This window comes from Littorina saxatilis, linkage group LG13 (assembly GCF_037325665.1).
Source record: "Littorina saxatilis isolate snail1 linkage group LG13, US_GU_Lsax_2.0, whole genome shotgun sequence".
Taxonomy (NCBI): domain Eukaryota; kingdom Metazoa; phylum Mollusca; class Gastropoda; order Littorinimorpha; family Littorinidae; genus Littorina; species Littorina saxatilis.
Genome location: NC_090257.1, coordinates 4942830 through 4959377, shown reverse-complemented (window position 1 = coordinate 4959377; position 16548 = coordinate 4942830). Strand labels below are relative to the sequence as shown.

Below are 16548 nucleotides of genomic sequence, written 5' to 3'. Positions count from 1 at the left end.
TTTGAAGCGCTGATATTTTGTTTCATGTCAGTGTGGTTGTTAATTGTAAATGCAAAGAAATGCTAAGATGTTGAATGTCATGACAATGTGATTAGCAGTTCATTTTGCAATAAAATTGTTCCAGTGTAATGTGAATGTTTTGTACATAAAAGCTGAATTCTATATTTATTCATTCATTTAGAATATCTGGACTCCATGTTCTTCCAAATGCTGGTGTATTCACAATTAAAAGTTGAATAAACCTTTTGTGATGTTTTTATGTGTATGTCTGAAGTTTTAAGTTTGTGGAAATGAAATTAGGAATTTACACAAAATGTGCACAGGGATAGATACAGAGTTGTAAGCAGTTCTGTGGTTTAAAAAAAAATATAAAACATTCCTCCGAGGTAGGAAAAACACCCCCGTTGGTCAAAGGGAAATAACCATTCTGACTGCCACCAACTGAGAAGGTTATTTCCCTTTGACCATTAATATGTCCCTCTATAAGTCCTTGTAGAATCTTAATCCACCAATAACTCCCTAACCGTGTGTTTGACTGGTCCCAATTTTTGTAAGGACCGTCTCAGGAATGTATAGAACCTGTTCACCAAGTTTGGTGACGATCGGTCCGTTCATTCTTGAGATCTATATGCGAACACAAACACACAAACAAACAAACACATCGAGCAAAACGTATACACACCCCTATACCGGGGGTGTAAAAATACTGTAAATTACCTTGTAAGCGCCCAGTATGAAGTTGATGCCCACCCCTAATACCCAAGTCAGAGCGCTACGTCCTTACCATGATCTGAAAAGCAAGCACATGGCAAATAAAACAATCACAACTGTTGTGCGCTTACAAGGTAGTTTACGGTACTTGTGTAAAACGCTTTGACCTGTAGAGCCCAAATGTTAATTGCAATTGTTATGCAGTCACTCTTTAAACACAACAGAGAATAAGGATTGATGCTGGATGATCCCTTGGGTTCTCAAGAAAAGAAACAACTCTTCACTCGCACACACACTCATAAAAAAAACGCGCACCCAAGCGGAAACGTTTTTGAACTTTTTCATTTTTTTTTTATTTTGCAGTGAACAGGTCTAAACTGCACTGGTTGCACTATGTGGTCCTTATCATTGTCTGTTCTGCAAGACACGTTAAAAAAGGGAAGGCACCCTTCATTTGTTCACACCCTGTTCTAAAATTTTTGGCTTACTGTCTCGTAAACTGTACCATACATAATAAATTTATACTGTAGATTGAATGCACTCCAAGATACAATTAAAAAAAACACAACTTGTCAATGAAATAGCTAATAAAAACTTGTAATATTCTTAGTAAATGCACCACAAAGTGGTGCCAAACGCTGTCCAAGCACTGCAATGAACTGGAAATGTTATTGATATTGCATACCTTCATTCTCTCCCCTTGCAAACCCATAGATGTACGCAGCAGAAGAGATCAACCGATTCATATTACACTGTTGCCTGTTACTCTCCTCCAACCAGTTTAAAATTACAAGTCAGCAAAGTAATATGCTGCCTTGTGGCATGGTACTGCTGATACAGCAGACATCTCAGCACAGCTGACCTATGACGTATCTAAATTTTTAGCAATAAGTCTCCTGGAATTCTACTTCACATGAAAGACTTTTCCCACCAATCTTTGTCATCGTATTATCAAAGTAGTGAAAAATACGAATTTTACAGCAATAGAACATATGTGCAAAATGTGTATGTGTTTGCTACCAGTAATTCACAATTTCTTGTTTGGCACAGACAGGACCATACTATTACAGTTCCCTTTTACCTCAGAAATGGGTTTGCTCATTTCCAGCGATTCAGTGCATTCAGAAAACGTTTCACAAAGCTGATATGTCAAAGAAAGGAGACGGTGAATCTTATTTCCACCAGTGTAACCTTGTTTTTCAGAACTTCCCCTATAATAAAATGCTGGAGAAACAACCCACATCGAGACGAAAAACATTTCTCAGTGGAGTGCATTCCCATACATGCTCCATCCAAGCATGTAACTCATAAACACTGTGCAGTTATAAAGTTCTCGTGTCAACTCACAACTGAAGACCACATCTTGCAAACCAGAGCAAGCAAGAAAAAGAAAGGAAAGAGAAAACGTAACAACCAAACACAGTACTCACTTAGTTATAACTGTGCATGCCGTCCCAGGGAAAAAAAACACCCACACAAACAAAACACACCCCTTAATTAATATCCTTAAATATCATCAGCCACTGCTCTCAACAATTAAAACAAATTCTGATTTCCGACCCAACAGAGAAGGAATGCTCCTAAAAATAACACTGGCACTACCAGATGGCGCATTTATGCCTGCTAGAGATTTCTTTGGATAGCATCATTAATTAATTATGAGGGAAAACACTTTCAAGTACATGTACAGATAACATCATCTCTGGTTGTACAATGGTCCTCACGTACTGAACGACTGCACAAGAGCTTTGAGACATGAACAGGCTTATCGTTGAGCGCAGACAACTCTATTTGGCTTAACAACCAACTTCACAATCGCACAAGCTTTTAGTCTCACAAGTTTTTGTCAACCAAATTTAAAAAAAAAGAAGAAATTTTACTTTTAAAACTTGTGTAATTATATCCTCTGCTGTGTTCAAATAGCACAGAATATAAACCGAGCGTTGTGTTCAATGTACAAATGTATAATATAATGCCTCAGGTTCTGTGTGACTGTTTTAGCAGCTTGGCGCTCTTCAGCATCATGGTTCAGAATATCGTTGAGCACACAGGTTGTGCCTTGTATCTTCTGAACCATCACAGATGACTTGGTAGCGAAAATCTGAATCTCACTGAAAAGTGTCAGCCAAGAAAACAGGACATCTTCCAAGCAAAGACATGATATACATTCACGGCTCAAGAGTCAATTTTTGCAAAAGAACTTGGCACAAAATAACTAACAAGCATCACGAATATTCAGTCGGTTTACCTTCACACACAAACACGCAGTCTCGCACACTGTCTCTTGCCTTTCACATCATTTCAAACTTCTGTCTTTCACATCATTTCAAGCTTTAAAACCTGTTTGTAGATTCACACAACACTAATGCAAAATGCTTGTGTGAAAATGGAAACCGAACAGGTACATCTGCACCTCATGATAACAGGTACATCTGCACCTCGTGATGCGCCCCTGTTCTGAATAATTTTTCCCCATAAAGAAAGAGCACCATCAAAGTTTAGGTATCAAATAATGACGAGACAATTTGAAACATCTCGGTCTGAACTGAAAATCATTTGAACAGGACATGTTCAACTTAAATCATGAGGAAAACTGTGGTACTACAAGGCTCATATTTTTGACGGATTAGGCCCAAAAAAAAAATTCTGTTTACGGTAACCCGACCGACCCTATTTTTTTCGCGCGACCCTGGACTTTTTTTGGGCATTTGGGGGAAAAAAAAGAAAAAAAACAACTTGGTTTTTTTGCAAAATAACGTAAAAATAATGGTTTTTTGAAAAAAAAGAAAAAAAATCCCGACCTACCGACCCTATTTTTTTGGCCTATGTTACGGTAAACAGACCTATTTTTTTTTTTGCCTTACAACAGCAGCACTTGCCATTCAAAACGGAAGCGTGTGTAAAGCAACAGTGCTTGTGACAAAAGGTGACAAGACACACAGGAATCCAGTCCAATATTCTCTTGACAATAGACAGCGAGAACACACAACTGAAAATCAGAATTATGTCCTGCTTTTGGTGTTAAGAATAACCTTTACAAAAATACACATTCACGTCCCACGTGAACTACTCGGATGTACAACAACGTCAGGAATTTTGATTGGTCCCACAAGGGTTTCCCGAGAAATATCTCCCGGCAACAATTTTTGCTCACTGCATGTACGTTTCGGAACAAAATAGCAAGGTTACCGTGAGATTCCTGCAACATCTAAACAAACAAAAATGCTGAGAGCAACTTGGTCTGAGCGTTCTATACTCAGCACCACAAGAAAATTGGCAGAAGACAGTTTGTGCCTTCAAGGAAGCTAAGGCTTCCCCAACACATTCTGTGTATGATCCCACAACTGTTAACAAAGATACAAACAACAAAAAGAACAGAACACGTCTGTTATTTTCTTAGCTGGAAATCTTTTCCTGCTGGTTCTTGTAGAAGGGGAGAAAAACGGGCATTAGCAAGTTGACAATAACCAACTCGGTCTGAACAAATCATGCCACTTGTGAATACTCACAGCAAATCTGATAAGACAAGATTTAATGCACCATACACAAAATAGTCTTGTAGTTAGAAAAAAAAAAAAAAAATGGAAGCTAGACTTTTTTTGTTACTGAGACAAACCCTGATAGAAATCCACCAGCAAGAAATGATGGAACCAAATATTTGTGACACTTTTCACATGAATAGTTACAGGTTCTGCAGAATGTTCAACTTGATGGCAACGTTCTGATAAATACACTTTTAAGCATGAAAAAAAGCAAAGCAAAGCACATCAGCATGCATTCAGCACACAGTTAGGCGTTTGAAAGCAACATGTCCCTCAAATAGCAGAGAGCCACAACAATACGCAGTCATTTTGGTACATACTCTCCGCTCTAGCTGCTCACGTTTCACTTCAAAAGCAATGTCTAGAGACGTGAAAGACTGAACCTTCCTAGTGCAGCTGGCACAGTAACTGTTCCTCTATTCATGCCCGAAATGCTTCCTTCTCTGCATTCACCACATGTTAAAAGTCAGAACATCACATAAACTCAGGAAGGAAAATGAAAAATGAAACAAAAACACAGCATTAATCCATCACTGCTTGTATTACAAGCAGCGGTAATTTCAGAAGAGGACAGTTTCTTTCAGCCAACTGTTTTGAAAGGCTCAGGTCAATCACGCACACAACAGACCAAGTTTCCATTTGCTCTCTGACACACACTTATTAGTACACATTGATTACATTGTCCCTATTCATTCTTATTCGCTCAAAAATTCTTCTCCACATAAAAAATGTTTACTCTGAAGGGGCAAAAGATTCCTTTACAAAAAAAATATCAAGATCACATAACCTTTTGCTCTTTATCAATACAGTAATAGTCTGGCAACTGTACATGTCACTAGCTATATTTTACACAAAAAATAAATTATTCGGCCTATAATTATCAGGGGTGATGATCCATTTCCAGGAGCCTGTTGTACAACACGACAACAGGTTGCCACAGTCCGTTTAGTCGTGGCTGGTTTGCTAAACAATAAGTAGTAGGACGGCACCCACGAGCCCCAAAAAACACAAACATGAGAAAACACCAAATCCGCAGGGAGGGGGTAAAGGGGGCCCCCTCCAACAGGCGGGGAAAAACGCACACACACACAAAGAAAATGCAAGCCTTAAAAATAGAAAAAATTCTACACACATCAATATAGTAACATGGGATTTGAACCAGAATGGATGGAGAATATTGGCAGTCTTTGCCTTCCCATCCTCGATGAGCATTGTTCAACACTCGACAACATATCGGGGAAAAAAAAAAGTATAACAGAAGATAAAAAAAAATGGAACTGGCACTTGGCGCAACATTGGTTTCAGTTCCACTGTTTGCAAAGACATGCAAAAAAGTGCACTCATGCACGCACGTCTTTTTACTGAGGCCAACACTGACCGCAATGGAACACACATTGTCGCGTGCACTATCTTTTAATTGCTGTAGTACAGACGAGGACAGCAGACCCCCTTGTGACAAATGACTGCCATCAGCCTACAGAAATACTGCCATAGAAACCACAGCAGAAAATAAAGCCATCCATTTTGGACACGTACACACAACTTCTCACTCTCTGGTCCTTTGCAGGCTTCATTCGTCCCACAATGGTGATTATGTATTCACTTGTTGCGCACAACACACAAACTAAGACTTTAGAAAGAGGGAGAAAAAAACAACTTGGTGGGAACAGGTTTGTTCTGGGTTCAAAACTTACTGTTTCTTTTTAGAGATCAACCTTGTATAAATGCAACCTTCGCACAAAATGACGTGCGCCTTTCATCGCGCACATCGTGATTTATTCAATAAAACTGTGCGCCCCTCTTCAACGCGAAGCGAACAACTAATCTACGTAGTGACCTAACAGGGAGAGGCAAGTTGTCCGCTGGTCAGATCATTAACATCCAAAAGGATTGTACATAAACAACTAGCATTCTTCCTCACAACGGACGACGGTATAAAAATGTACTTATAAAGTACAACTTGGCTCACAACACACGCAACTCTCTATCACTTTGGAAACAGTAATACTTAAATTCAGGAAAAAAAGTGGTAAAAAGCCGGAGTTCACAATTCTCCAAGCCCTCTTTGGACTCGAGAATCTGAACACAACAATTCACCACATGGAATAAAAAATATTTCAATTATATCCTCAAATGATATAATTTGCCGTCGCCCGGACAAAGTGACATAAGAATGCCTTTGATTGGTATATATAAATGTACATACGCGAATTATGTTCTTTTTGAAATGCATACTTTGCCTTTGAAAAAAAAAAAAGTAGTCGCTTCTCTTTCAAGGCTAGGATCGTTAACGGCAAATATTAAGTACCAACACCGGCTTTTCCTAGCCTCTTGAAAAATGTCATTCATTACGGGGCACACATCCCCACATTTCAAAAACCTGTTTAGGTCTTGTGCGTCATACGATACAGGTTGCTTTATTTCCAGAAAATAAATAAATAGCATGTTTTGTGAAGGTTGGGGGAACAGGATTCGAGATTCTGGATGAAAGATTTACTTTTTATACAGTCAAAATGGGGGAGAAAAAACAACTTGGCAGGTTCGAGGGGCGAACATGGCACGCATGAATATACAATCAGGACTCTTTTCAACATATGAGAGTCGGTTGTGAAACGTCAATGTCCAAACATGGATGGTGTAATGATAAATACATTTCACTTACAAGTATCAATATATTCAGCCCAACCAGGTAGGTCTCTAACTAGACTGTCACTGATACACAAGTCAAATATACCAACATGTGAAAATGCAGAATCCTTTTAGGGTATTCTGCAAGCAAGAACTTGTTTCCCTGGTATACTGCTTTCCCCAGCATGGGATTTGTAAAAAAACAATGACCTTTGTTGCTTTATAGCTTTCTGTGTCCTAGAGCTCAAGTTCAATACATCCTCGCAACTGCTCAGACAGCAATCTGTACAAGCAGCACCAATACTTTCAAGTGTTTTTTATTTTTAAAAGCATGGTTTACAGGAATATAATATTGCTGTACCATGAAAATCACGCAACAGTTTCTGAACCTTTGTATATATACAGACAAAAGTGCCAACAAGAGCAGGTCAACTTTTGAGACACACCCGCTGCAAGGTAACTGGCATGTTGAATGTACTACACAAAAGTTGCACACGTAAAGTCTTTTGGCAACCATGCCGATGAAAGTTCAGATTGGCAGATCTCTCTCTCATTGTTGGCGTTTAGAACCTGCAAAACTTCCTTAGGTTTCAATCTCATTAGAAAGATGTAGCTAATAACGCTGAACAGATTTGTCCTATAATGAGCTCAGGACAGAGTAGGAGAAAAACTATGACATGACTAGAGCTCACCAGTAAACTTACATCAGTCTCAGATGCCAGGGAATTATACACTTTTTCTCAAGTTCTTGGCTGGTTTACTTACAAAAAAAGAAAAAAAAGAAGAAAAAAAAAAGTTGTTGATAAATCAAAGGAGGGCAAAAGATGACAAGTGGTGACACGTTCTGAACACCTTGGCTCACAGGTGTCAGATGGCATGTACAGATCTCAGCGCGCACGCTCCTGTAGTTCATGTGTGGACGCGCCCATCTTCCCGAGTTTGAACAAAGCTTCAAGTTGCGTAACTGGTTCGAACCCTCACAGGGATATCGACAATGACAAAGAACATCAAGGAAAAGAAAAGAAAAAAAAAACACAGTGGAAGAGAACAATGTAAGGAGCCCAAGACACCTAAATAGGAAGAAAACGCTGGATCCTTTTCATTGTCGTTCCAAGTTGTACACACGGAGAATGGCTCAACACCCGACTTCTCCACGTACCTGTAAACACACACAAAGACAAACACACATCATGACATGTACCTGTAAACACATTCAAAGAAAATCACACTGTCATGACATGTACCTGTAAACACATACAAACACAAACACACTGTCATGACACGTACCTGTAAACACACACAAAGACAAACACACTGTCATGACACGTACCTGTAAACACACAAAGACAAACACACTGTCATGACACGTACCTGTAAACACACACAAAGACAAACACACTGTCATGACACGTACCTGTAAACACACACAAAGACAAACACACTGTCATGACACACAAACTCGTCAACCACTCAAACGACAGTAAACAACAACAGTGCAAAATAATAGTGCTACATCAAAAACTTCGCCACTGCTGAATATGCACTTTATCTGCGATTTTTCAGTTTCACTCAAGTCACTTTCGCAAAAAAACGTTTTTAATGACCACAGCTGCCACTTCTTACTTCATAGGTCCAAGCACACTGAATATGGATCAATGAGCGATTTAAAAAAAGTTTTTAATTGTATTTTACAAACAGCGACATTTTACTCACATTTCTTTCTCCTCAAAATAATTGGAAACATCCGTCTGGCATTGTCTGCCTCTATCAAAAACTTCTGAATTAACAAACTAACACAAAAAAAAGCATGGAAATATTTACATAGCAATCATACCGCAAAAAAAATTTAACAGTGAAGGTAAATAAACTTTAAAAAAACAAAAACAAATCAGCCGATTCCTCACCAGCACTCAGTTGCCCCACCAGTCATTGGCTGGGGCACTGTTGTAGCTACCGCCGTAGCTTCCGCCATAGTTTCCGCCGTAGCCTCCGTAGCCTTGGCTGAATTGCTGTTGTGGCTGTTGGAAGCCACCCTGGTTGCCGAAGCCACCGCCGCCACCTCCACCACCACCACCACCCTGACCCCCGAAGCTCTTTCCTGGTGGCTTGTTCTGGCGGTAGTCACGACCACCAAATCCACTGCCACCAGAGTTGCCAAACCTGCCACACAAATGATGGTTTTAGCCCTGCTCAATGAGGACAACAGTGATGTAGAGAAGCAAATGAAATGAGCATGTCAATTGTTTTTTCTCTCCGTTTCTACTATCTTACAAAACAGTTTCTGCATCAATGTCTCAAAGCTGCTCCGACAAAAAGTTGAAAGGCACAATGTATACAGTACAGAATTAGGCTTTGCTTTTGTTAACTGTATGTAAATGACAGAAATGTGACTGGAAAGGTGGGAAAGACAAAGTTTGCACCCCTGCAGACCCCCACACCAATTTTATTTCCTGAGACTGAATTCCACATAATCCTGACATAAACAAACAAGTCGCGTAAGGCGAAAATACAATATTTAGTCAAGTAGCTGCCATTTTTCAGCAAGACCGTATACTCGTAGCATCGTCAGTCCACCGCTCATGGCAAAGGCAGTGAAATTGACAAGAAGAGCGGGGTAGTAGTTGCGCTAAGAAGGATAGCACGCTTTTCTGTACCTCTCTTTGTTTTAACTTTCTGAGCGTGTTTTTAATCCAAACATATCATATCTATATGTTTTTGGAATCAGGAACCGACAAGGAATAAGATGAAAGTGTTTTTAAATTGATTTGGACAATTTAATTTTGATAATAATTTTTATATATTTAATTTTCAGAGCTTGTTTTTAATCCGAATATAACATATTTATATGTTTTTGGAATCAGCAAATGATGGAGAATAAGATAAACGTAAATTTGGATCGTTTTATAAATTTTTAATTTTTTTTTTACAATTTTCAGATTTTTAATGACCAAAGTCATTAATTAATTTTTAAGCCACCAAGCTGAAATGCAATACCGAACCCCGGGCTTCGTCGAAGATTACTTGACCAAAATTTCAACCAATTTGGTTGAAAAATGAGGGCGTGACAGTGCCGCCTCAACTTTCACGAAAAGCCGGATATGACGTCATCAAAGACATTTATCAAAACAAGAAGAGCAAACGCTCGATCGAGTCACTTTCGCAGTTCTGAATATTATATGAGGCATCAGATGGACAGGAAGAAATTGCTATTCACAACACAAAACAGATGTAAATAATTTGATGTAAAGAATAATCCTATAAAGTTTGAATCAAATCCGATGAATAGTTTCAGAGATATGATATTTCAATTTTTTTCCTTCAAGACATACCTGTGACCTTGAAAAAGGTCAAAGGTCACCAAAGCAGACGTCAAAGTGTAGAGGTCACTGGGAGTCACGTTCACATAAAATTTGAGCCCGGTCACTTTTATAGTTTCCGAGAAAAGCCCAACGTTAAGTTGTGTGTTGCCGATGTTGCCGAACAGAAAAGGCTAGTTATCTCCCTTGTTTTTCTGATAACGTTCGTAAAAGGCTACAGATGTAAATACTTTGATGTAAAGAATAATCCTACAAAGTTTCAATCACATCCGATGAACTTTGTCAAAGATATAAAATGTCTAATTTTTCCTTTGACGCTGACCTGTGACCTTGAAAAAGGTCAAAGGTCAACGAAACCATCGTTAAAGTGTAGAGGTCATTGGAGGTCACGACTAAACAAAATATGAGCCGGATCGCTTTGATAGTTTCCGAGAAAAGTCCAACGTTAAGGTGGTGTCTACGGACGGCCGGCCGGCCGGCCGGACAGACTAACACTGACCGATTACATAGTCACTTTTTCTCAAGTGACTCAAAAATGAAAAAAACGTATGGGGATATCAATCCCAGGAACTCTCATGTCAAATTTCATAAAGATCGGTCCAGTAGTTTGGTCTGAATCGCTCTACACGCACGCACGCACACACACACACATACACACACACATACACCACGACCCTCGTTTCGATTCCCCCTCGATGTTAAAATATTTAGTCAAAACTTGACTAAATATAAAAAGACAACTGCACAGTTGAATTACATCTACTTTGCCATACTTTAGTCATGCAGGCTATTAACTCAAACCAATTCTGCTTTTCGAAGTACATCAGAGCAACACAAATGTTAAAATGCTGAAATTACCTAAAATTGTGTACCAAAACATCATCTAGAAGATCAACTTGGTGATGATTCCCTTTTCAAACAGTGCAAATTACTGCCAGAGTTTTTCCTTTACTCTATGTAAAGTATGTCTGTAAAACAGAACAAATAATGAAATGCCCCGAAAGACCTTAATGTAGTACAAACTGAGCAATGGGGAGTTATTTTACTGTTAAAAGGTAGTACAAACTGAGCTATGGGGAGTTATTTTACTGTTAAAAGGTAGTACAAACTGAGCTATGGGGAGTTATTTTACTGTTAAAAGGTAGTACAAACTGAGCAATGGGGAGTTATTTTACTGTTAAAAGGTAGTACAAACTGAGCTATGGGGAGTTATTTTACTGTTAAAAGGTAGTACAAACTGAGCTATGGGGAGTTATTTTACTGTTAAAAGGTAGTACAAACTGAGCTATGGGGCGTTATTTTACTGTTCTATTTTCTTATGTTTTTCCTTACCTGCGTGGTCCACCTCGACTCCTGGTGCTGGAGGGACGCGTGTCGTAGGCGAGGGACTCGAGCCACGGGGGCACCTCCTGGTTGGCCTCCACCAGCAGGTCCAGCATGTCGCGCGTGATGTTCTTGTTCTTCTCATTGAAGAACGACGTTGCCAGACCTGAACAACATGCAACACAATTGTCAGCAAAATACTTTATGTGCACTTACAGCATTTAGCACCATTGTCAGCAAAATACTTCATGAGCACTTACTAAGAGAACAAGAGGTCAGTTGGGCCAGGACTGAATATGTATATTTGCATAGAGGTGCACTTGAGCCAGTGGGGATTGTTCAGTCAGAAATGCTCCTTCATGTCAAAACTATTGGACTGTCGACCAGCCACGGGTCAGAACAATGAATCAGACCAAGAAGAAATGCAAATGTTTTATACGACTCCACAGTTCATAAGCACTGTCACAAGTCGACAGTTCAGCATGGTCACGTGTCATGGACAATCTCATCCTCACCACTATGAGTCCATTTCTTCAAAACACACACTTTGGGGAGTATAATAATAATAATAATAATAACATTTATATAGCGCTAAATCAAAAACTTTCGTTAAAAAGGCTTGCTCTAAGCGCTTGACATCTGAACTAAAACGTCATTCACACTCTTTACAATGATGTACAAGAACTTCATGTCACACTCTTTCATTCAGTATAGCACCATTCACACAGTTGTTATTCTGTACAAGACAATAAGTTAGTCTAACATTTAGAATGTTCATAAGATGAAAACAAGAGAAAACCAGACTGATTAAAACAACTGCTTAGTGCTAACAAAGCATGAATCTTAATGATAACGTAATACATGTTTAACTGTTAAGACCATAAAAAAACCTATATGCTAAAATAACTTCGAACTTTTAAGGACTTCTTATAAGATACACAGCACATCTAGATTAACACCAGAATGATAAAACAAAAGGCAACCCGTTAAAACTATTAAATGCATCAATGTCTAAAACACGAAAGACTCAAATATAAGATACACAATTCTCTAGAATTGTTTATTAAAACTGAAACCGACCTGCTCAAAGTAAACCATACCCACCCCCTCCCTACCCACCCCCAACCCTCCTCCTACACTAAATACTAATTATTTCTACTCTTAACTTCCCAACTACACGTTATCCATAAACTATGCACAGGAACATGTGTGTCAGCATTATGTGGCACCGACATGACTTGTGCATATCTAGCTTACAGCTAAGGGTTAAAGTTAAAGGACTACTGCAGTGAAAAATTATATTTATAATAATTTAAAACAAAAGACAAAAATAACAAGTATACGTATATTCAACATGAGTAACGACAAAGTAAAGGACTGCCATCAGAAAGTCTGTACGTCATCATTTAATTCTGACAGGACACATTATCAGTCATCACGAGCAGCCTGCTCACATTTCTCTCGTTAAAACACAATACCCTCCCCTTCCTCCGTTTTTTATCTTCAATTTAAATAGAAAATCCTCCTCCTACAACTTTTGCATGGGTGGGACTGAACAATGTCATGAATCCTGAGGAATTTGAAGGGGAGGGGGGGCCCAGACGCTGAAGGGTTTGTATAATTCTTTCTTTCTTTATTTGGTGTTTAACGTCGTTTTCAACCACGAAGGTTATATCGCGACAAGGAAAGTGGGGGGAGATGGAATAGAGCCACTTGTTAATTGTTTCTTGTTCACAAAAGCACTAATCAAAAATTTGCTCCAGGGGCTTGCAATGTAGTACAATATATTACCTCACTGGGAGAATACAAGTTTCCAGTACAAAGGAACATTTCTTACTCGACTAAAATCTTTACAAAAATTGACTATATTCTATACAAGAAACACTTAACAATGTGTAAAAGGAGAAACAGAATCCGTTAGTCGCCTCTTACGACATGCTGGGGAGCATCGGGTAAATTCTTCCCCCAAACCCGCGGGGGGTATTTGTATAATTAACAACCAAACAAACGTCACCAGACATTACCAATCCGGATTTCCGGCATATACTAGAAGAATCCCACCCATGCTTTTGTTATTATTCACACTGCTCTGGTTTTGCTTCTTGACAGTTTCTAAACCATGCGATGGTAACTTGAGCACAGTAAAACAAACGCTGTGTCCACCTACCTAGGTTTCCCACACGCCCGGTACGACCGATGCGGTGGACGTACTCCTCAATGTCGGACGGCAGGTCAAAGTTGATCACGTGACGCACATTAGGGATGTCAAGTCCTCGGGCAGCCACCTGATCACACAGACAGACAAGCGCATCACAAATTTGAATAAACAGTCTTTGTCAGGGTCACATCTACAATTAGAAATTGTTCAGGAAAATTTGCATTCTGCTAAAAGCTTGGTGGCACTCTGCCAACCTACTGAAAGAATGTGTTAAGTTTTCCTGTCACTGCTCTTACAAAATGAACAGCTCTCTCAAAAAGAAAAGGCTACCCGCAATGAAACTCACCTACTCAGACCTTTTCCAAGTTCTCAAAGCCAATAAATAATGAAATGCACACACAAATAGCTAAAGAAAGGAGGAAAGTGACAATGACTGAAAGAAAGGGAGATTGAGAGAGAACAAAATAAGCTTACAGCAGTGGCCACAAGGATTGGGCGCTCTCCAGATTTGAAGACACGCAGGGCATCCTCACGTTCCCGCTGGGAGCGGTCGCCATGGATGCTGGTGGCGGGGTAGCCCTCGTAGATCAGGAAATCTTCCAGCGAGTCCGCTCCTTTCTTGGTCTCCACAAAAGTCAGTGTCAGCGATTCAGGGCCGGCTGTTAAAAGAAATTTTGCAAATGTTGAGTTCCCCCCCAAAGATTCTTGCAACCAAGTTTCCATTTTTCTGCAACCCACTTTCTTCCCTAGCCTCTTTTTTTCGTTCAAGCTAACAGTAAGGGTTTTTAATGCTTGTGGACAAGTGATCAGAGTGGAAGATCTATCACGGTCAATCATGTAGGGGAATCCAACATGAATTCTCATCATCCACTGTCCGACAAAACAAGAGGCGAAGCCTTCAAGGCTCACGTAAGAAATCGACAAACAGTAACACAAACTCAATCACTCCGTCACACACACACACACACACACACAGTAAGCATAGGTGACACTGTGCAAGAAAGCGAGACACTAGATCTAGATCTGTCTGTCTGCATGTAGCCTGTAACTTACAGGGACATGACTGCCAACTAGTCTCGGCCCGCTCAAAATAACAATGACCGAGACTTTCAATAATTCCTTCGCGTGACGTCTAAGCCTCTTACGCCATAATGTGACGTCTTCATATGTTAAAGTTTCTACCACAGACATACACACGCACAGACAGACAAAGTTACGATCGCATAGGCTACACTTACGTGAGCGAAAAACAAAAGAAGCAAAAGATAGGAAAGAACCATGACATAGTTCTTATCCACGTCAGCTAAGGCGGTTTTAAGACATCTTGTTTCAAGACAAGAAGTTTCAAAGTGCTGTGGATGTTAAATGGTACAAGCATGAAATTCATATTCTCACTGAATCAAGAACACTGCTCACACTTTTCACTGAAAAAGCTGTAATCTGAGTAAAAGAAGAATCCTTGACAAACAGACTGGCTTGGTGGACCCTTGAGAACAGGAAAGAGTGTCAGCTTGCTATGCATGTGAAACTTACTGCCTGAAGCGTTGAGAAGATCCAGGAGGAAGGAGCGCTTCTCACTTTCTTCCACCCACACCACTTTCTGCGTGATGTTCTCACTGGTGCTGCCTACACGCCCCACTGCCAAGAAGATGTAGTTGTCCAGGAAGTCACGCGCCAGCACCTGCACACGCACACAGACAAATGTAACAGCAAGCACACACTTGACAAATATATTATACGTTATTTGCGTGTTTGACCAAAATATGACATTTTACACAGATCGAGACAGTCATTGTTCTCCGAGACCGCGAAGAAGAAGATAAGCTTCATATTTGGGCATTTCAGGTTGACCGAAACTTCAAAGGAACTACAAAACACACGTCATGTACTGACTTTGTTGTTGTTTTGACATTGAACAGCACACACACATGCAATCAAACACATGACGTGTGTTTTGTAGTTCCTTTAAAGGTTCGGTCAACCTGAAACGCCCAATTATAAAGTTTTGTAGGCCTCTGACGTCACATGACTCAAAGAAGGGAAATCCAATCTCCAATCGATACATAAATAAACTTAGCCTAGTGGTTAGGATGTCCATGCCTGCCAACCCCTGTGAAACCAAGTGTACCCAAAAATGTGTTAACAATTTTCAGCATTCGAAATTGGTGTTATAGTGTAGCATTGTGTAAAAAGAACGTACACACTTGTAAATTTCAGAACTTGGAATAAAACATTTGAACATGGCATGACCTTTGCATCATAATTCTTCTTGGCATGAAAAAGGATCAGGAAACTTGCAAGTGCATGTGGTTTTAACACACATAAAATCCAGCATAATTATGGTTGCACTTTACCCACTTACCACTGCCATCAGAAAGTCCATTTGTCAACATTTATTTCTGACAGGACACATTATAGGTCATCACTGGCAGTTAAACAAATAGAGTTTTAAACCCTCGAGTTTTAACCAAAAAACCTGTGATGACTAGTGCAGAAACTGACCTGAATTTCCTTGGGGAAAGTGGCACTGAACATGAGAGTCTGGCGCTTGCCTACTGGCGGCATGGTGTCCTTTTCCACGATGCGGCGGATCTGGGGTTCGAAACCCATGTCCAACATGCGATCCGCTTCATCCAACACAAGGAAACTGAAAGGATGGAAAAGGCTTTTTGTGTCAAACAGCATCACAGGGGAAAAACTATTTTATTGTAGAGGACACTTTTTTTTAGCCTCTTTTATGCAATCAAGATATTACTGTTGACTACAATTCAAATGCTTGGTGACACAGAACTGCATGTCCACATGACCCCCCCCCTTCCTCCCCCAGTAAATTAAATGATCACAACTGAATCACATCAACCAGCGAAGC

The 16548-nt window shown here is 39.8% G+C and overlaps 1 protein-coding gene across 4 annotated transcripts in view; it reads right to left on the bottom strand.

Moving 5' to 3' along the window:
- Positions 1-1035: 1035 nt before the first annotated feature.
- The window catches only part of LOC138945931 (ATP-dependent RNA helicase DDX3X-like), a 35481-nt gene continuing 19968 nt past the window's right edge, over positions 1036-16548 (bottom strand). For all 4 annotated transcript variants that reach the window (XM_070317452.1, XM_070317454.1, XM_070317453.1 and 1 more), the window contains 7 exons: positions 16182-16326; positions 15213-15360; positions 14154-14338; positions 13689-13806; positions 11531-11687; positions 8786-9041; positions 1036-8040 (listed from right to left, as the gene is read on the bottom strand). In XM_070317452.1, coding sequence (XP_070173553.1) covers positions 8792-9041; positions 11531-11687; positions 13689-13806; positions 14154-14338; positions 15213-15360; positions 16182-16326 — 1003 coding nt within the window. In that variant the 3' untranslated portion in view covers positions 1036-8040; positions 8786-8791. The remainder of the gene's footprint in view (positions 8041-8785; positions 9042-11530; positions 11688-13688; positions 13807-14153; positions 14339-15212; positions 15361-16181; positions 16327-16548) is intronic.